Source organism: Oncorhynchus mykiss, chromosome 12 (genome assembly GCF_013265735.2).
Source record: "Oncorhynchus mykiss isolate Arlee chromosome 12, USDA_OmykA_1.1, whole genome shotgun sequence".
Taxonomy (NCBI): domain Eukaryota; kingdom Metazoa; phylum Chordata; class Actinopteri; order Salmoniformes; family Salmonidae; genus Oncorhynchus; species Oncorhynchus mykiss.
The window spans coordinates 3,626,604-3,649,516 of NC_048576.1; the positions used below are offsets into that span (position 1 = coordinate 3,626,604).

A 22,913-nucleotide genomic window follows, 5' to 3' on the forward strand; every position below is an offset into this window, starting at 1 on the left:
TTAGTTGCAAAATGAATAGGAAATATAGTCAAGACGTTGATAAAGTTATAAATAATGATTTTTAATTGACAAAATAATTGCGTCCTTCAAACTTTTGTCAAAGAATCGTCCATTTTGCAGCAATTAGAGCCTTGCAGACCTTTGGCATTCTAGTTGTTAATTTGTTGAGGTAATCTGAAGAGATTTCACCCCATGCTTCCTGAAGCACCTCCCACAAGTTGGATTGGCTTGATGGGCAATCCTTATGTACCATACGGCCAAGCTGCTTCCACAACAGCTCAATAGGGTTGAGATCCGGTGACTGTGCTGGCCACTCCATTATAAACAGAATACCAGCTGACTGCTTCTTCCCTAAGTAGTTATTGCATAGTTTGGAGCTGTGCTTTGGGTCATTGTCCTGTTGTAGGAGGAAATTGGCTCCAATTAAGTGCGTTGCAAAATGGAGTGATAGCCTTCCTTCTTCAAGATTCCTTTTACGCTGAACAAATCTCCCACTTTACCTCCACCAAAGCACCCCCAGACCATCACATTGCCTCCACCATGCTTGACAGATGGCATCGAGCACACCTCCAGCATATTTACATTTTTTCTGCATCTCACGAATGTTCTTCTTTGTGATCCAAACACCTCAAACTTAGATTTGTCTGTCCATAACACTTTTTTCAATCGTCCTCTGTCCAGTTTCTGTGTTCTTTTGCCCATCTTAATCTTTTAATTTTATTGGCCAGTCTGATACGGCTTTTTCTTTGCAACTCTGCCTAGAAGGCCATCATCCCAGGGTCGCCTCTTCACTGTTGACGTTGACACTGGTGTTTTGCGGGTACTATTTAATGAAGCTGCCAGTTGAGGACCTGTGAGGCGTCTGTTTCTCAAACTAGACACTCTAATGTACTTGTCCTCTTGCTCAGTTGTGCACCGGGGCATCCCACTCCTCTTTCTATTCTGGTTAGAGCCAGTTTGCACTGTTCTGTGAAGGGAGTAGTACTCTGCGTTGTACGAGATCTTCAGTTTCTTGGAAATTTCTCACATGGAATAGCCTTCATTTCTCAGAACAAGAATAGACTGACGAGTTTCAGAAGAAAGTTCTTTGTTTCCGGCCATTTTGAGCCTGTAATCAAAATCACAAATGCTGATGCTCCAGATACTCTAAACAAGTTTTATTGCTTCTTTAATCAGAACAAAAGTTTTCAGCTGTGCTAACATAATTGCAAAAGGGTTTTCTAATGTTCAATTAGCCTTTTAAAATGATAAACTTGGATTAGCTAACACAACGTGCCATTGGAACACAGGAGTGATGGTTGCTGATTATGGGCTTCTTACATTAAGCTGCCGTTTCCATCTACAATAGTCATTTACAACATTAACAATGTCTACAATGTATTTCTGATAAATTTTAAGTTATTTTAATGGACAACAATTAGCTTTTCTTTCAAAAACAAGGACATTTCTAAGTGACCCCAAACTTGTGAAAGGTAATGTGTATATATGTCAGAACGGCATTGGACTAAGATACAGTGGCATAGTATATACAGGCTATACATATGAGGTGGGGGATGCAGTATTTACAAACAATTAAAGTGACTAAGAGACCGTAGAATAGTATAGAGTACAGTTTATACATATGAGATGAGTAATGCAGTATTTACACACAATTAAAGTGACTAAGAGACCGTAGAATAGTATAGAGTACAGTTTACACATATGAGATGAGTAATGCAAGACGCGGAGACATGATTAAAGTGGCTAGTGTTTCATTTCCTTAAAGTGGTCAGTGATTCCTAGTCTATGTCTGTAGGCAGCAGCCTCTGATGAGCTGGAGATGGCTGTTTAACTGTCAGTGGTGTAGTATAGAATACAATACTGTGTGTGTGCGTGCGCGCGTGCAACTTACTGTGGCCGTTGTGGAAGTGTATCTTCTCTTCATCAGGTTCCTGCTTGGCCTTGCTGTAGCCACACCGCCTGAGAGATTTACCACATACATGATGCTGTATTACTGTCATGTTACAACACACACATTGCGCACAAACTAAACCACAAATACAGAAAAAAGAGATCCTATATGAGCTAAACCACTCACAGGAGAGCAGAGATCCTACATGAGCTAAACCACACACAGGAGAGCAGAGATCCTATATGAGCTAAACCACACACAGGAGAGCAGAGATCCTATATGAGCTAAACCACACACAGGAGAGCAGAGATCCTATACGAGCTAAACCACACGCAGGAGAGCAGAGATCCTATATGAGCTAAACCACACGCAGGAGAGCAGAGATCCTATATGAGCTAAACCACACACAGGAGAGCAGAGATCCTATACGAGCTAAACCACACACAGGAGAGCAGAGATCCTATATGAGCTAAACCACACGCAGGAGAGCAGAGATCCTATATGAGCTAAACCACACGCAGGAGAGCAGAGATCCTATACGAGCTAAACCACACACAGGAGAGCAGAGATCCTATATGAGCTAAACCACACGCAGGAGAGCAGAGATCCTATATGAGCTAAACCACACACAGGAGAGCAGAGATCCTATATGAGCTAAACCACACAGGAGAGCAGAGATCCTATATGAGCTAAACCACACACAGGAGAGCAGAGATCCTATATGAGCTAAACCACACACAGGGGAGCAGACACAGGAGAGCAGAGATCCTATATGAGCTAAACCACACATAGGAGAGCAGAGATCCTATATGAGCTAAACCACACACAGGAGAGCAGAGATCCTATATGAGCTAAACCACACAGGAGAGCAGAGATCCTATATGAGCTAAACCACACGCAGGAGAGCAGAGATCCTATATGAGCTAAACCACACACAGGAGAGCAGAGATCCTATATGAGCTAAACCACACGCAGGAGAGCAGAGATCCTATATGAGCTAAACCACAAACAGGAGAGCAGAGATCCTATATGAGCTAAACCACACGCAGGTGAGCAGAGATCCTATATGAGCTAAACCACACACAGGAGAGCAGAGATCCTATATGAGCTAAACCACACACAGGGGAGCAGAGATGCTATATGAGCTAAACCACACACAGGAGAGCAGAGATCCTATATGAGCTAAACCACACGCAGGTGAGCAGAGATCCTATATGAGCTAAACAACATACAGGAGAGCAGTGATTCTCTCTCGCTCTCTCTCTTGCTCTCTAGCTCTTTCTTTCTCTCTGCTCTTGGTCTCTGTTCTCTGCATAGGGAGCAAACATCCCTCTACAGTGGTGCTCCAAACAAACATCTGAAGTCAATATTATGACAAGATGGACCCGAGATAAAGCAGATGAAAAGTGAGGACATTGATTTTAAATCTGATCCTGTTCACACACGATGCAGAGCTGCTCCAAATGCCATGACACCATCCACCATACAGGACACAGAGCCTGGAGCTGGGGACTGCGCTGGCTCGGTGTTGCTGAGAATATTGGGTTGGCATTTTGAAGGGCAGTCTGGTGATGGGGACTAGGCTTGCCTCCGTGGATGAGGGGAGTTAGGACAGGCACTTTGGAGGGCATCAACAGCAGTAGTATCCCAGTAAGACAGGACAGGGCTGTGGTTGCCTGGGGATGAGTCAGTCAGTCAGACACAGTCGGAGGGAGGGGGGCAGGGGGGATGGAAGATATAGCCTACTTCCCCTTCTATCACTGTTTAATTTCCCCCCGTAGTGACACTATTACATCAGTTTATTAATTAGCATTCTTATCACTCCATCTATTGCCTCATACCTCTATCCCCAACCCCCTGATTCACAAGCATATAACCACTAGAATACTATACAACCACTATAATATAGACCCACATTGCACTATATAACCACTATTATATTATATAACCACTATTATACTATATCACCACCATTAAACTATAGAACCACATTACACTATATAACCACTAGAATACTATATAACCACTAGAATACTTTATAACCACTATAATATAGACCCACATTACACTATATAACCACTAGAATACTATATAACCACTATAATATAGACCCACATTGCACTATATAACCACTATTATATTATATAACCACTATTATACTATATCACCACCATTAAACTATAGAACCACATTACACTATATAACCACTAGAATACTATATAACCACTAGAATACTATATAACCACTATAATATAGACCCACATTACACTATATAACCACTATTATACTATATAACAACTATAATACTATATACCCACAATTATATTATATAACCACTATTATACTATATAACCACTATAATATAGACCCACATTACACTATATAACATCTATTAACCTATATAACCACTAGAATACTATATAACCGCTATTATACTATATAACCACCATTAAACTATATAACCACTATTATACTATATAACCACTATAATATAGACCCACATTACACTATATAAACACTATTATACTATATAACCACTATTATACTATATAACCATCCTTAAAATATATAACCACTATTATACTATATAAACACTATAATATAGACCCACCTTACACTATATAACCACTATTATACTATATAACCACTATTATACTATATAACCACCATTAAACTATATAACCACTATTATACTATATAAACACTATAATATAGACCCACCTTACACTATATAACCACCATTAAACTATATAACCACTATTATACTATATAACCACTATAATATAGACCCACATTGCACTATATAACCACTATTATATTATATAACCACTATTATACTATATCACCACCATTAAACTATAGAACCACATTACACTATATAACCACTAGAATACTATATAACCACTATAATATAGACCCACATTACACTATATAACCACTATTATACTATATAACAACTATAATACTATATACCCACAATTATATTATATAACCACTATTATACTATATAACCACTATAATATAGACCCACATTACACTATATAACATCTATTAACCTATATAACCACTAGAATACTATATAACCGCTATTATACTATATAACCACCATTAAACTATATAACCACTATTATACTATATAACCACTATAATATAGACCCACATTACACTATATAACCACTATTATACTATATAAACACTAGAATACTATATAACCACCATTAAACTATATAACCACTATTATACTATATAAACACTATAATATAGACCCACCTTACACTATATAACCACTATTATACTATATAACCACTATTATACTATATAACCACCATTAAACTATAGAACCACATTGCACTATAACCACTAGAATACTATATAACCACTAGAATACTATATAACCACTAGAATACTATATAACCACTATTATACTATATAACCACATTTATACTATATAACCACTAGAATACTATATAACCACTATTATAATATATAACCACTAGAATACTATATAACCACAATTATACTATATAACCACTATTATACTATATAACCACTAGAATACTATATAACCACTATTATACTATATAACATCTATTAACCTATATATCCACTATATAACCACTATTACACTGTATAACCACTGTGTAACCACTAACAATACTATAGAAGCACCATTATACTATCGAACCACTATTATACTATATAGCCATCATTACACTATATAACTAACCTCTAGTATACTATATATCCACTATATAACCACTATTGTACTACATATTATACTATATAACCACTATTATACTATATAATCACTATTATACTATATAACCACTAACAATACTATATAACGACTAACAATACTATATAACCACTATTATACTATAGAATGACTATAATACTATACAACCACTATTATACTATATAACCACTAACAATACTACATAACCACTAGTATACTATATAAACACCAATACATAAACACTGACAATACTATAGAACCACTAATATACTATAGAACCACTATTATACTATATAACCACTATTAACCTATATATCCACTATATAACCACTAATATACTCTAACCACTAGTATACTATGTAACCACTATTATACTATAAAACCACTAACAATACTATTGAACCACTTTTATACTATCAAACCACTATTATACTAAATAGCCACTATTATACTATATATTAACAGTCATCTTAATTCAGTCTCATCTGAAAGTTTATATAACCACTATTATACTATATAACATCTATTAACCTATATATCCACTATATAACCACTGGTATACTATATATCCACTGTATAACCACTATTGTACTATATAGCCACTATTATACTATATATCCACTATATAACCACTATTGTACTATATAGCCACTATTATACTATATATCCACTATATAACCACTATTGTACTATATAGCCACTATTATACTATATATCCACTATATAACCACTATTGTACTATATAGCCACTATTATACTATATAACCACTATTATACTATTAACCACATTTATATTATATAACCACTAGTATACTATATATGCACTATATAACCACTATTATACTATATAACCACTAACAATACTACATAACCACTAGTATACTATATAACCACTATATAACCACTAGTATACTATAAAACCACTATTACACTATTGTCGTGTCTTTGGCTATGCTGGATTAGGTGATATGACATGCTATTCTATAAAATAATTTCTCCGTAATTAATATTACCTGATTGAGCTAATCATGTAAATGTAATTAACTAGAGTTGGGGCACCATGAAAGAATATTTATAAAGCTGTTATCTTCTGAATAAACTCTTAAAGACCTAGTAATATTTTACATCAATAGCAGTCAATATTAATAGTCATCTTAATTCAGTCTCATCTGAAAGTTGTAAATTATTGGTTATCTTCACGAACCCTGGCTAACAAGTTGAATCAGCAACACAAAATTGAGTTTAATTATGTATTTACTAAATACCTAACTAATCACACAGAATTACATATACACAGAATTAATCATACCTTGATTACAAATTACATCATAAAGGAAAACGTTCCTGGCGGGCGGAACAGATATGACAACTTGTAACACAAAAGAAAAGGGGCGGGGTTTGAGTGAAAGAGTGGGAAGACTGAGGAACAAAGGCGAAGCTGTGCTATCGTAAATACAGTATCTTATGCATTCTAAATTACCGCCCCTTTGCAAAAGGAAAATGCAATAAATATTTACTCTGAGCTGCGCTTCGGTAGGTTGGTGGTAGATGAAAGGCCGTGTTGCCAAACCGGGTCCTTTGAAGAATGTCTCTGGTGGTCAATTGGATACGTTGTAGTAACGTTGTTGTGTGATATACAGGATACTCTGTCTGTTCCTTCCTATCCCTCGTTTGCATCTGCTGTTTCTAACTCAACGGCTAGGAGGTATCACTTCTGTAGTGAATAAGAGTTCAAAGTTCATGCCATTCGCAACCAAAGCTCACGCTGAGGTTGGCTTAGTTCTGTAGTTGACTTGTTAGTCCTTTTAACGCAGAGGCTGCAGACCTCACGTACTTGGAACAGGTGGTTAGATTTTCGTCAAGGGCTTATATAGTGGAGCGAGAAAAGGGGTGTGTTTCATAGTTTACAACCTGTCTCTTCAGCGAGCCGCTGAGTCGGGCCTAATTCACTCATGAAAATCCATTTCTCACATTTTAGAAGCTAAAATCACATTTCATCCCATCATGAATAATTTCATATTCAAACACTCTGATGTGTAGACTTTCCACTGTAGAGTTTATGTCATATTATCATTGATGAGAATGTCTCAGATGACAACTGAACTGACATCATATTCATTAAGTACCACCGCATATGTTCAATTGTTCGGATTACCAGAATATTGTTAATTTCCCCTCACCTTCTGATGTTCCCAGAATCTCTATGTTAACCAAGGGGTTTTCAAATGTCACATCAGTAGGGTAGAGAGAGGAAAAAGGGGGGAAGAGGTATTTATGACTGTCATAAACCTATCCCCAGGCCATAGCGACTATTATACTATATAACCACTATTATACGATATTTTATATTTATTTAACCTTTATTTAACTTGGCATTTTTTATTTTACCTTTATTTAACTAGGCAAGTCAGTTAAGAACAAATTCTTATTTTCAATGACAGCCTAGGAACAGTGGGTTAACTGCCATGTTCAGGGGCAGAACGACAGATTTGTACCTTGTCAACTCGGGGATTTGAACTTGCAACCTTTCGGTTACAAATCCAACGCTCTAACCAAATTGGCTCTGTTCAGGTGGAATATCAGACCAAGCCCATTCTACTGCAGGTTGGGGTGAACCACTCTGAGACTGCTCTAAAGAATCCCTTTCTCCTAGGTTACCCCTGGCTAGCGCTACATAACACATTTGTTTTCTAGTCCACGGTACACCTACTAGACTGGGGTAAGGACTACCAGAGTAAATGTCTAAGACCCTCCACCAAGGGCCTCACCGTGTCCTCCTGCATCCATTGAAGACCAACACTTTTTTTGCTATCCATCCCAATTACTTCGACCTCTGGGGGGCCTTCAGTAAGAACCAGGCCGCCACACTTCCCCATCACCCTTACGACTGTGCCACAGAACTCGTATCTGGTGCCCTCCCGGGTTGGTCTGTACGGGTTGGTCTGGATGGAGGCCTGCATCCTTGCATCAACTTCAGAGGGCTGAACCAGATTATCATCAAGAATCGTTACACCTGATGTCCTCTGCATTGGAGTAGGACCAAGGGGCCCAATTCTTCACCAAACTGGACCTCCGCAATGCTTACAATCTGGTGATAATCAGGGAGGAAGATGAGTGGAAGACTGCCTTTAACACCCCTAGTGGCCACTATGAGTATATAATCATGCCCTTCGGCATGACTTCGGCACGGCATGAGATCCACGTATATCCAGATTTCCTTCCTGGGTCACATCATCTCTACCGCAGATGGACCCCGTGAAGAGTGAGGCAGTTGCCGACTGACCCCGTCCAACCTCACTCAAGCAGGTCCAGCGGCTCCTCGGGTTTGCCAATTTTTACAAGCATTTTATACACAACTTGAACTAAATATGGTGCTGGTAAACTGAATGTAGTGCTGATGATCTGAATATAGTGCTGTTGAACTGAATGTAGTGCTGATGATCTGAATATGGTGCTGTTGAACTGAATATGGTGCTGTTGAACTGAATGTAGTGCTGATGATCTGAATATGGTGCTGATGAACTGAATGTAGTGCTGATGATCTGAATATGGTGCTGTTGAACTGATTATAGTGCTGTTGAACTGAATATGGTGCTGTTGAACTGAATATGGTGCTGTTGAACTGAATATGGTGCTGTTGAACTGAATATGGTGCTGTTGAACTGAATATGGTGCTGTTGAACTGAATATAGTGCTGTTGAACTGAATATGGTGCTGTTGAACTGAATGTAGTGCTGTTGAACTGAATATGGTGCTGTTGAACTGAATGTAGTGCTGATGATCTGAATATGGTGCTGATGAACTGAATATGGTGCTGTTGAACTGAATATAGTGCTGATGAACTGAATATAGTGGTGACGATCTGAATATGGTGCTGTTGAACTGAATATGGTGATGTTGAACTGAATATAGTGCTGTTGAACTGAATATGGTGCTGTTGAACTGAATGTGGTGCTGTTGAACTGAATATAGTGGTGATGATCTGAATATAGTGCTGTTGAACTGAATATAGTGGTGACGATCTGAATATAGTGCTGTTGAACTGAATATAGTGGTGACGATCTGAATATGGTGCTGTTGAACTGAATGTAGTGGTGACGATCTGAATATAGTGCTGTTGAACTGAATATAGTGGTGACGATCTGAATATGGTGCTGTTGAACTGAATATAGTGGTGACGATCTGAATATAGTGCTGTTGAACTGAATATGGTGCTGTTGAACTGAATATGGTGCTGTTGAACTGAATATGGTGCTGTTGAACTGAATATGGTGCTGTTGAACTGAATATGGTGCTGTTGAACTGAATATGGTGCTGTTGAACTGAATATGGTGCTGTTGAACTGAATATGGTGCTGTTGAACTGAATATGGTGCTGATGATCTGAATATGGTGCTGTTGAACTGAATATGGTGCTGATGATCTGAATATGGTGCTGTTGAACTGAATATGGTGCTGTTGAACTGAATATAGTGGTGACGATCTGAATATGGTGCTGATGAACTCAATATAGTGGTGACGATCTGAATATAGTGCTGTTGAACTGAATATGGTGCTGTTGAACTGAATATGGTGCTGTTGAACTGAATATGGTGCTGGTAAACTGAATATGGTGCTGTTGAACTGAATATTGTGCTGATGATCTGAATATGGTGCTGTTGAACTGAATATACATCCATGATGATACTGCTGTTGTAAATCAATACATCCATGATGATACTGCTGTTGTAAATCAATACATCCATGATGATACTGCTGTTGTAAATCAATACATCCATGATGATACTGCTGTTGTAAATCAATACATCCATGATGATACTGCTGTTGTAAATCAATACATCCATGATGATACTGCTGTTGTAAATCAATACATCCATGATGATACTGCTGTTGTAAATCAATACATCCATGATGATACTGCTGTTGTAAATCAATACATCCATGATGATACTGCTGTTGTAAATCAATACATCCACGATGATACTGCTGTTGTAAATCAATACATCTAGCTTTACCACTCTGACATTGCGGATGTGGAGTACAGCTCCGCTGGTATGTTGTGTTGTGCAGAGGGCGGCAGCTCCGGTCTCTGTTAGTTCACTTTTCCAACCTGGCTAGTATTCTCTGCCAGACTCCTGTCTTACGTTGGGATCACCATCTCACACTGTTCTGGTCTTTCTGCGACGAGGCTCAGGCATCTGAGGCGGAGGCTCGAATCAAATGAAGACTCTTCGTCAGCAACATTGCAACATCAATGTCAAACTCGATATCTGATCCCCTATCCGACTCCAAATCATGTAAATTCTGCGTCCATTCGTTTGATTCGGCTTGCCGTTGTGAACTACACACATGTAGTATGATGTACTCCGTGTCTGATTTGACTCTCTGAGGGGAAATTATCTTCAAATTCCAGCCTGTCATAATAAATTAATTAGAATGCCCACAACGCCCACAAATCTTTCTCATCTTTCCACTATTGTTCTAAATTCAATCAACCTCTTCTTCTTCATCATTCAGATAATTCAAATTCAATTGTGATGTCAAATCACATGCTCAATTATCAGGTTCTATCTGGTTTCTATCACCCAATCATTCACCCGACATTGACTATGTGAGGAGAGAGACATTTTAGCGCCTGGGTACCAAAATCCTTCTGCACATTAGTTACTCATTTCAGGAAGATAGGTGAAAATCGCACATCACTACTTCACAGGAGAGGCATTTGAACTTAAACATATTTTTTTGGGGGGGAGCAGAAATGCCTTTCTGAAACATGTGATATTAATGTGCCTTAATAACAAGCTTGTATGCCATCTGTAAATATGAATAAACGTGTTCAATTACCAGCCTAGTTGGTTTAGCCACGGAAAAAGCCAGGGGCGGGTTTTCCCGGGGGGGCTTTACTTGGCTCATCGTGCACTAGCGACTCCTTGTGGCAGGCCGGGCGCTTGCAGGCTGACCTCAGTCGTTAGTTGAACAGTGTTTCCTCCGAAAACATTGGGCTACTGTGTGAGGGATCGGCTATATTTTAAGTGGGGCTACTGTGTGAGGAATCGGCTATATTTTAAGGGCGACATCTGTGTGAGGGATCCGCTATATTTTAAGGGTGACTACTGTGTGAGGTATCGGCTATATTTTAAGGGGGGCTACTGGGAGGCCAAATATCTATCTAAAGTACTGAGGGCAAGGCTATGGCAGGATGGGATTTATCTAAAGTACTAAGGCCAAGAATACGGCAGGATGGGATTTATCTAAAGTACTGAGGCCAAGACTACGGCAGGATGGGATTTATCTAAAGTACTGAGGCCAAGACTACGGCAGGATGGGATCTATCTAAAGTACTGAGGGCAAGGCCACAGCTAAGGGAAGATGGGATCTATCTAAAGTACTAAGGCCAAGACTACCGCAGGATGGGATTTATCTAAAGCACTGAGGCCAAGGCTATGGCAGGATGGGATATATCTAAAGTACTGAGGCCAAGGCTATGGCAAGATGGGATTTATCTAAAGTACTGAGGCCAAGACTATGACAGGATGGGATTTATCTAAAGAATTGAGGGCAAGGCCACAGCTAGGGGAAGATGGGATATATCTAAAGTACTGAGGCCAAGATTACGGCAGGATGGGATATATCTAAAGTACTGAGGCCAAGACTACAACAGGATGGGATTTATCTAAAGTACTGAGGCCAAGACTACAACAGGGTGGGATTTATCTAAAGTACTGAGGCCAAGACTACAACAGGATGGGATCTATCTAAAGTACTGAGGCCAAGACTATGTATGACAGGATGGGATATATCTTATGGAGGTGCCTAGCATGTTGCAGTTACTCCTCTAGAGGCAGGAGTATAGGTACTCTCTCTTCCTCGCTCTTTATCTCTGGAATTCTAAATGGGGAACCTGACAGGCTTAAATTAAAAGGTTGCATCTCGGTTCAACGATACTGAGTGAAACAGAGAACATAACATCTCCACAAACAGCCCAGAGGAGAAGAGAAGCGCAATCACTTATTTCAGACAGTCAGCACCACCATCGTTGGTCTGCTCTCAATTCCCTGCCACAGAAACAGTAGACAGGTAAAACCCAGAAACAGTAGACAGGTGAAACAGTAGACAGGTAAAACAGTAGACAGGTAAAACACAGAAACAGTAGACAGGTGAAACAGTAGACAGGTAAAACAGTAGACAGGTAAAACACAGAAACAGTAGACAGGTGAAACAGTAGACAGGTAAAACAGTAGACAGGTAAAACACAGAAACAGTAGACAGGTGAAACAGTAGACAGGTAAAACAGTAGACAGGTAAAACACAGAAACAGTAGACAGGTGAAACAGTAGACAGGTAAAACAGTAGACAGGTAAAACACAGAAACAGTAGACAGGTAAAACACAGAAACAGTAGACAGGTGAAACAGTAGACAGGTAAAACACAGAAACAGTAGACAGGTAAAACACAGAAACAGTAGACAGGTGAAACAGTAGACAGGTAAAACAGTAGACAGGTAAAACACAGAAACAGTAGACAGGTGAAACAGTAGACAGGTAAAACACAGAAACAGCAGACAGGTGAAACAGTAGACAGGTAAAACCCAGAAACAGTAGACATGTGAAACAGTAGACAGGTGAAACAGTAGACAGGTGAAACACAGAAACAGTAGACAGGTAAAACCCAGAAACAGTAGACAGGTGAAACAGCAGACAGGTAAAACAGAAACAGTAGACAGGTGAAACAGTAGACAGGTAAAACACAGAAAGTGCAGGAATTGCACAGGCTGAAGTCAGCAACCTAATGTTGGCCTAAGGAAAGATGTCCTTATTAAACTGTATCCAGAGTTGAATGTTATTGTGTTGGATATAATGAGAATATTGAAATGGCCAAATATTGAAGCTGGTGAATATTGAACCCTGTTTTTATTTAACCCTGTGAACATTGTTCCATGTAAATATTAAACCCTGTGAATATTGAACCCTGTGAATATTGTTTCATGTAGATATTAAACCCTGTGAATATTGAACCCTGTAAATATTAAACCCTGTGAATATTGAACCCTCTGAATATTGAACCCTGTGAATATTGTTTCATGTAGATATTAAACCCTGTGAATATTGAACCCTGTGAATATTGAACCCTGTGAATATTGAACCCTGTGAATATTGAACCCTGTGAATATTGTTTCATGTAAATATTAAACCCTGTAAATATTAAACCATGTGAATATTGAACCCTGTGAATATTGTTCCATGTAAATATTGAACCCTGTGAATATTAAACCCTGTGAATATTGAACCCTGTGAATATTGAACCCTCTGAATATTGAACCCTGTGAATATTGTTCCATGTGAATATTGTTCCATGTAAATATTGAACCCTGTGAATATTAAACCCTGTGAATATTGAACCCTGTGAATATTGAACCCTCTGAATATTGAACCCTGTGAATATTGTTCCATGTAAATATTGAACCTGGTGAATATTGAATCCTGTGAATCTTGAACCCTGTGAATATTGAATCCTGTAAATATTGAACCCTGTGAATATTGAATCCTGTAAATATTGAACCCTGTGAATATTGTTCCATGTAAATATTGAACCTGGTGAATATTGAACCCTGTGAATCTTGAACCCTGTGAATATTGAACCCTGTAAATATTGAACCCTGTGAATATTGAACCCGGTGAATATTGAACCCTGTGAATATTGTTCCATGTGAATATTGAACCCTGTTAATATTGAACCCTGTGAATATTGAACCCGGTGAATATTGAACCCTGTGAATATTTAAGTCTTGCAGTACTGTATGTGTTATTATTTTACTTCTGTGGCAGAAATGATCCAAATGGTCCTTGTTGCTCTATGGTGTTGGTATTGATGTTGCTCTATGGTGTTGGTATTGATGTTGCTCTATGGTGTTGGTATTGATGTTGCTCTAAGGTGTTGGTATTGATGTTGCTCTATGGTGTTGGTATTGATGTTGCTCTATGGTGTTGGTATTGATGTTGCTCTATGGTGTTGGTATTGATGTTGCTCTATGGTGTTGGTATTGATGTTGCTCTATGGTATTGGTATTGATGTTGCTCTATGGTGTTGGTATTGATGTTGCTCTATGGTATTGGTATTGATGTTGCTCTATGGTGTTGGTATTGATGTTGCTCTATGGTGTTGGTATTGATGTTGCTCTATGGTGTTGGTATTGATGTTGCTCTAAGGTGTTGGTATTGATGTTGCTCTATGGTGTTGGTATTGATGTTGCTCTATGGTGTTGGTATTGATGTTGCTCTATGGTATTGGTATTGATGTTGCTCTATGGTGTTGGTATTGATGTTGCTCTATGGTGTTGGTATTGATGTTGCTCTATGGTGTTGGTATTGATGTTGCTCTAAGGTGTTGGTATTGATGTTGCTCTATGGTGTTGGTATTGATGTTGCCCTACTGTTGGTATTGTTGTTGCCCTACTGTTGGTATTGTTGTTGCCCTACTGTTGGTATTGTTGTTGCCCTACTGTTGGTATTGTTGTTGCCCTACTGTTGGTATTGTTGTTGCCCTACTGTTGGTATTGTTGTTGCCCTACTGTTGGTATTGTTGTTGCACTACTGTTGGTATTGTTGTTGTCAGCAGCAGGCCAGTCATAGTGACTGTTGGTATTGTTGTTTTCAGCAACAGGCCAGTCATAGTGACTGTTGGTATTGTTGTTGTCAGCAACAGGCCAGTCATAGTGACTGTTGGTATTATTGTTGTCAGCAGCAGGCCAGTCATAGTGACTGTTGGTATTATTGTTGTCAGCAACAGGCCAGTCATAGTGACTGTTAGTATTATTGTTGTCAGCAGCAGGCCAGTCATAGTGACTGTTAGTATTGTTGTTGTCAGCAGCAATGCAAAGTAACCTGTGCAGCTTGCGAGAAACAGGATATTGTCTCCTCCTCAGCTTCCTGTGAGGGTATTGTGGAACATCCATAGAATAGAATGACAGAAATCATCATTGTATTTGTATGAGAACAGCCCCATCCTCCCCATGCCGTAGCCTTCACACACCAGACACATGGTAAAGCCTGTTAGTTTATCAGCTAACATAACACAACATGACCAGAGTTACCTAAAACACTTAGAGACAGAGACACAGACAGGGACAGGGCAGGGGACACAGACAGGGACAAGGCAGGGGACACAGACAGGGACACGGCAGGGGACAAAGACAGGGATACAGACAGGGACAGGCAGGTACAGAGACAGGGACAAGGCAGGGGACACAGACAGGGTCAAGGCAGGAGACACAGACAGGGACAAGGCAGGGGACAGAGACAGGGATACAGACAGGGACAGGCAGGTACAGAGACAGGGACAAGGCATGGGACACAGACATGGACAAGGCAGGGGACAGAGACAGAGACACAGACAGGGACAGGGCAGGGGACACAGACAGGGACAAGGCAGGGGACACAGACAGGGACACGGCAGGGGACAAAGACAGGGATACAGACAGGGACAGGCAGGTACAGAGACAGGGACAAGGCAGGGGACACAGACAGGGTCAAGGCAGGAGACACAGACAGGGACAAGGCAGGGGACAGAGACAGGGATACAGACAGGGACAGGCAGGTACAGAGACAGGGACAAGGCATGGGACACAGACATGGACAAGGCAGGGGACAGAGACAGGGATACAGACAGGGACAGGCAGGGTACAGAGACAGGGACAAGGCAGGGGACAGAGACAGGGACAAGGCAGGGGACAGAGACAGGGACACAGACAGGGACAAGGCAGGGGACAGAGACAAGGACAAGGCAGAGGACAGAGACAGGGACAAGGCAGGGGACACAGACAGGGACAAGGCAGGGGACAGAGACAGGGACACAGCCAGGGTGAAAGAGATATCTTACCTTCCACTAAGCAGTAAGCCAGTCACCAGGGCCAGTAGAATAACCCCTACAGTGATGGCCACAGCGACGATGGGGAACTGAGACCGGTCACTGGATGCAGCTACTGCTGGGGTATGGCAGACTGTTAGTGGGGAGGCTGACACATTACAGTCTACGTACGTCCAAAACTAAACAGTCTATATAGGTCCTATACTAAACAGTCTATATAGGACCTATACTAAACAGTCTATATAGGTCCTATACTAAACAGTCTATAGGTCCTATACTAAACAGTCTATATAGGTCCTATACTAAACAGTCTATATAGGACCTATACTAAACAGTCTATATAGGACCTATACTAAACAGTCTATAAGTCCTATACTAAACAGTCTATATAGGACCTATACTAAACAGTCTATAGGTCCTACAGTAAACAGTCTATATAGAACCTATACTAAACAGTCTATATAGGTCCTATACTAAACAGTCTATATAGGTCCTATACTAAACAGTCTATATAGGTCCTATACTAAACAGTCTATAGGTCCTATACTAAACAGTCTATATAGGTCCTATACTAAACAGTCTATAGGTCCTATACTAAACAGTCTATATAGGTCCTACAGTAAACAGTCTATAGGTCCTACAGTAAACAGACAGGGACAAGGCAATACTAAACAGTCTATATAGGTCCTATACTAAACAGTCTATATAGGTCCTATACTAAACAGTCTATAGGTCCTATACTAAACAGTCTATATAGGTCCTATACTAAACAGTCTATATAGGTCCTATACTAAACAGTCTATAGGTCCTATACTAAACAGTCTATATAGGTCCTATACTAAACAGTCTATAGGTCCTATACTAAACAGTCTATATAGGTCCTACAGTAAACAGTCTATAGGTCCTACAGTAAACAGACAGGGACAAGGCAATACTAAACAGTCTATATAGGTCCTATACTAAACAGTCTATATAGGACCTATACTAAACAGTCTATAGGTCCTATACTAAACAGTCTATATAGGTCCTATACTAAACAGTCTATATAGGTCCTATACTAAACAGTCTATAAGTCCTATACTAAACAGTCTATATAGGTCCTATACTAAACAGTCTATAAGTCCTATACTAAACAGTCTATAGGTCCAATACTAAACAGTCTATAGGTCCTATACTAAACAGCCTATAGGTCCTATACTAAACAGTCTATATAGGTCCTATACTAAACAGTCTATATAGGTCCGATACTAAACAGTCTATATAGGTCCTATACTAAACAGTCTATATAGGACTTACACTAAACAGTCTATAGGTCCTATACTAAACAGTCTATAAGTCCTATACTAAACAGTCTATATAGGTCCTATACTAAACAGTCTATAAGTCCTATACTAAACAGTCTATAGGTCCTATACTAAACAGTCTATATAGGTCCTATACTAAACAGTCTATATAGGTCCTATACTAAACAGTCTATATAGGTCCTACAGTAAACAGTCTATAGGTCCTACAGTAAACAGACAGGGACAAGGCAATACTAAACAGTCTATATAGGTCCTATACTAAACAGTCTATATAGGACCTATACTAAACAGTCTATAGGTCCTATACTAAACAGTCTATATAGGTCCTATACTAAACAGTCTATATAGGTCCTATACTAAACAGTCTATAAGTCCTATACTAAACAGTCTATATAGGTCCTATACTAAACAGTCTATAAGTCCTATACTAAACAGTCTATAGGTCCAATACTAAACAGTCTATAGGTCCTATACTAAACAGCCTATAGGTCCTATACTAAACAGTCTATATAGGTCCTATACTAAACAGTCTATATAGGTCCGATACTAAACAGTCTATATAGGTCCTATACTAAACAGTCTATATAGGACTTATACTAAACAGTCTATAGGTCCTATACTAAACAGTCTATAAGTCCTATACTAAACAGTCTATATAGGTCCTATACTAAACAGTCTATAAGTCCTATACTAAACAGTCTATAGGTCCTATACTAAACAGTCTATATAGGTCCTATACTAAACAGTCTATATAGGTCCTACAGTAAACAGTCTATAGGTCCTACAGTAAACAGACAGGGACAAGGCAATACTAAACAGTCTATAGGTCCTATATTAAACAGTCTATATAGGTCCTATACTAAACAGTCTATATAGGTCCTATACTAAACAGTCTATATAGGTCCTATACTAAACAGTCTATAGGTCCTATACTAAACAGTCTATAGGTCCTATACTAAACAGTCTATATAGGACCTATACTAAACAGTCTACAGGTCCTATACTAAACAGTCTATATATGACCTATACTAAACAGTCTATACAGGTCCTGTACTAAACAGTCTATAGGTCCTATACTAAACAGTCTATATAAGACCTATACTAAACAGTCTATAGGTCCTATACTAAACAGTCTATAGGTCCTATACTAAACAGTATATAGGTCCTATACTAAACAGTCTATATAGGACCTATACTAAACAGTCTATAGGTCCTATACTAAACAGTCTATATAAGACCTATACTAAACAGTCTATATAGGACCTATACTAAACAGTCTATAGGTCCTATACTAAACAGTCTATATAGGTCCTGTACTAAACAGTCTATATAGGTCCTGTCCTAAACAGTCTATATAGGTCCTATACTAAACAGTCTATAGGTCCTATGCTAAACAGTCTATATAAGACCTATACTAAACAGTCTATATAGGACCTATACTAAACAGTCTATATAGGTCCTATACTAAACAGTCTATATAGGACCTATACTAAACAGTCTATATAGGACCTATACTAAACAGTCTATATAGGACCTATACAAAACGGTCTATATAGGACCTATACTAAACAGTCTATATAGGTCCTATACTAAACAGTCTATTTTGGTCCTATACTAAACAGTCTATATAGGTCCTATACTAAACAGTCTATATAGGTCCTATACTAAACAGTCTATATAGGTCCTATACTAAACAGTCTATATAGGTCCTATACTAAACAGTCTTTAGGTCCTATACTAAACAGTCTATAGGTCCTATACTAAACAGTCTATAGATCCTATACTAAACAGTCTATATAGGTCCTATACTAAACAGTCTATATAGGACCTATACTAAACAGTCTATATAGGTCCAATACTAAACAGTCTATATAGGTCCAATACTAAACAGTCTATATAGGTCCTATACTAAACAGTCTATATAGGTCCTATACTAAACAGTCTATTTTGGTCCTATACTAAACAGTCTATATAAGACCTATACTAAACAGTCTATATAGGACCTATACTAAACAGTCTATATAGGACCTATACTAAACAGTCTATATAGGACATATACAAAACGGTTTATATAGGACCTATACTAAACAGTCTATATAGGTCCTATACTAAACAGTCTATTTTGGTCCTATACTAAACAGTCTATATAGGTCCTATACTAAACAGTCTATATAGGTCCTATACTAAACAGTCTATATAGGTCCTATACTAAACAGTCTATATAGGTCCTATACTAAGCAGTCTTTAGGTCCTATACTAAACAGTCTATAGGTCCTATACTAAACAGTCTATATAGGTCCTATACTAAACAGTCTATAGGTCCTATACTAAACAGTCTATAGGTCCTATACTAAACAGTCTATATAGGTCCTATACTAAACAGTCTATATAGGTCCTATACTAAACAGTCTATAGGACCTATACTAAACAGTCTATAGGTCCTATACTAAACAGTCTATATAGGACCTATACTAAACAGTCTATATAGGACATATACAAAACGGTTTATATCGGACCTATACTAAACAGTCTATATAGGTCCTATACTAAACAGTCTATTTTGGTCCTATACTAAACAGTCTATATAGGTCCTATACTAAACAGTCTATATAGGTCCTATACTAAACAGTCTATATAGGTCCTATACTAAACAGTCTATATAGGTCCTATACTAAGCAGTCTTTAGGTCCTATACTAAACAGTCTATAGGTCCTATACTAAACAATCTATATAGGTCCTATACTAAACAGTCTATAGGTCCTATACTAAACAGTCTATAGGTCCTATACTAAACAGTCTATATAGGCCCTATACTTAACAGTCTATATAGGACCTATACTAAACAGTCTATATAGGTCCAATACTAAACAGTCTATATAGGTCCAATACTAAACAGTCTATATAGGTCCTATACTAAACAGACCTATATGCCTGGTGTAATCATGCAATATATTTTCCGGGGAGGCTTTACACAGATCAATGCTTTACGCAGAACAAGGCTTTACGCAGAACAAGGCTTTACGCAGAACAAGGCTTTACGCAGAACAAGGCTTTACGCAGAACAAGGCTTTACGCAGAACAAGGCTTTACGCAGAACAAGGCTTTACGAGGAACAAGGCTTTACGCAGAACAAGGCTTTACACAGAACAAGGCTTTACGCAAAACAAGGCTTTACACAGAACAAGGCTTTACGCAGAACAAGGCTTTACGCAGAACAAGGCTTTACGCAGAACAAGGCTTTACGCAAAACAAGGCTTTACACAGAACAAGGCTTTACACAGAACAAGGCTTTACGCAGAACAAGGCTTTACGCAGAACAAGGCTTTACACAGAACAAGGCTTTACGCAAAACAAGGCTTTACACAGAACAAGGCTTTACGCAAAACAAGGCTTTACACAGAACAAGGCTTTACACAGAACAAGGCTTTACACAGCATGTGTGTATTATCTATTTAAATGCATGACTTACAGTAGGGGCTGGTCTCAAACTCGAAGCGTCGGCTGAATCCTCCGTACCCGGCTGACGTTCTGGCTCTGATCTGGAATACGTAGACTGATGATGGCTTCAGCCCGTCAGCTACGATTTCTGTTTCCTTGCACTTGATGATGGTGTAGCTGGTTTCCTGGTCCTAGGAGAGAGCCCAGAGAGAAAGCCACAAGGATGAATGTGTGTGTGTGTTAACCACTAGGCTACCTGCTACCTTTGTGAGGTTTTAGTATGTAGGTAGGTGCAGGTAATTCTAGGTATTGGTAATTCTAGGTAGTTTTGTGAGGTTGTAGTATGTAGGTGGCTGCAGGTAATTCTAGGTAGTTTTGTGAGGTTGTAGTATGTAGGTGGCTGCAGGTAATTCTAGGAAGTAATTCTAGGAAGTTGTGGGTAGTTGCTGATTGCTTGAGGTTGTGCGTTTGAGGGTTAGTTGTACCTTCTCAAAGTATTTGATCTCATACTCCAGGATTATCCCGTTGGGTCTGTCTGGCTCCTGCCACGACACAGAGATACTGTTCTTCCCAGAATTCCCTTTCCGCACCACACTCACAGGAGACGGGGCTAAAACAGAGGAACAAAGAGACACCAATCAATCAAATGTATTTCTAAAACACACACACACACACACACACACACACACACAGCGTAGCAACATCTATTCTCACTGAACACTAAACCTGCAAACAATACAGGTCGCAAACACAGACACAATGGTATGGATGTCACACATTGTAGTAATATACACAGAGATCAGGCAAAGGCTAAGAAGCCTTCACTAATGACAAACTATTATCCTATATTGATTAGATTTCCTCTCCATAATGCATACACAGTATATCATTAGTAGAAGCTTAGAACCAGAGGTGTGGACTCCAGTCACATGACCTGATGACTTGAGACTTGACTTGATAGAAAATAAAATAACTTCAGACTTAACTTGGACTTGGAGCCTCGAAACTCAGGACTCGACTAGACACTGATGATGACTTGAAATGATCTGGCCAGGATTCGTACACGCAGCCAGCCTTATGGTAGAGTGGCCAGACGGAAGCCACTCTTCAGTAAACGACACATGACAGCCCACTTGGAGTTGTCAAAACGCACCTGAAGACTCTCAGACCACGAGGAACAAGATTTTCTGTTCTGATGAAACTCTTTGGCCTCCTTGCCAAGCATCACATCTGGAGGAAACCTGCCACCATCCTTACAGGTGAAGCATAGTGGTGGCAGCATCACTACAATGAAGCATGGTGGCGGCAGCATCATTACAGTGAAGCATGGTGGTGGCAGCATCACTACGGTGAAGCATGTTGGTGGCAGCATCACTACAGTGAAGCATGGTGGTGGCAGCATCACTACAGTGAAGCATGGTGGTGGCAGCATCACTACAGTGAAGCATGGTGGTGGCAGCATCACTACAGTGAAGCATGGTGGTGGCAGCATCATACTGTGGGGATGTTTTCAGCGGCAGGGACTGGGAGACTAGTCAGGATCGAGGCAAAGATGAACGGAGCAAAGTACAGAGAGATTCTTGGTGAAAACCTCCTCCAGAGCGCTCAGGAACTCCGACTGGGGCGAATGTTCACCTTCTAACAGGACAACGACGTACCCACCCTTGTCACACCCTGACTTA

At 39.3% G+C, this 22,913-nt stretch overlaps 1 protein-coding gene across 1 annotated transcript in view; it reads right to left on the reverse strand.

The window, feature by feature from the left end:
* LOC110536759 (ephrin type-A receptor 5) overlaps positions 1 to 22,913 on the reverse strand; it is a 180,638-nt gene that overhangs the window by 42,529 nt on the left and 115,196 nt on the right. Inside the window, exons 6-9 of the mRNA XM_036936733.1 lie at positions 21,717 to 21,841; positions 21,263 to 21,422; positions 16,502 to 16,604; positions 1,892 to 1,959 (exon numbers count right to left, since the gene is read on the reverse strand). Of these exons, the coding sequence (XP_036792628.1) occupies positions 1,892 to 1,959; positions 16,502 to 16,604; positions 21,263 to 21,422; positions 21,717 to 21,841 (456 nt within the window). The remainder of the gene's footprint in view (positions 1 to 1,891; positions 1,960 to 16,501; positions 16,605 to 21,262; positions 21,423 to 21,716; positions 21,842 to 22,913) is intronic.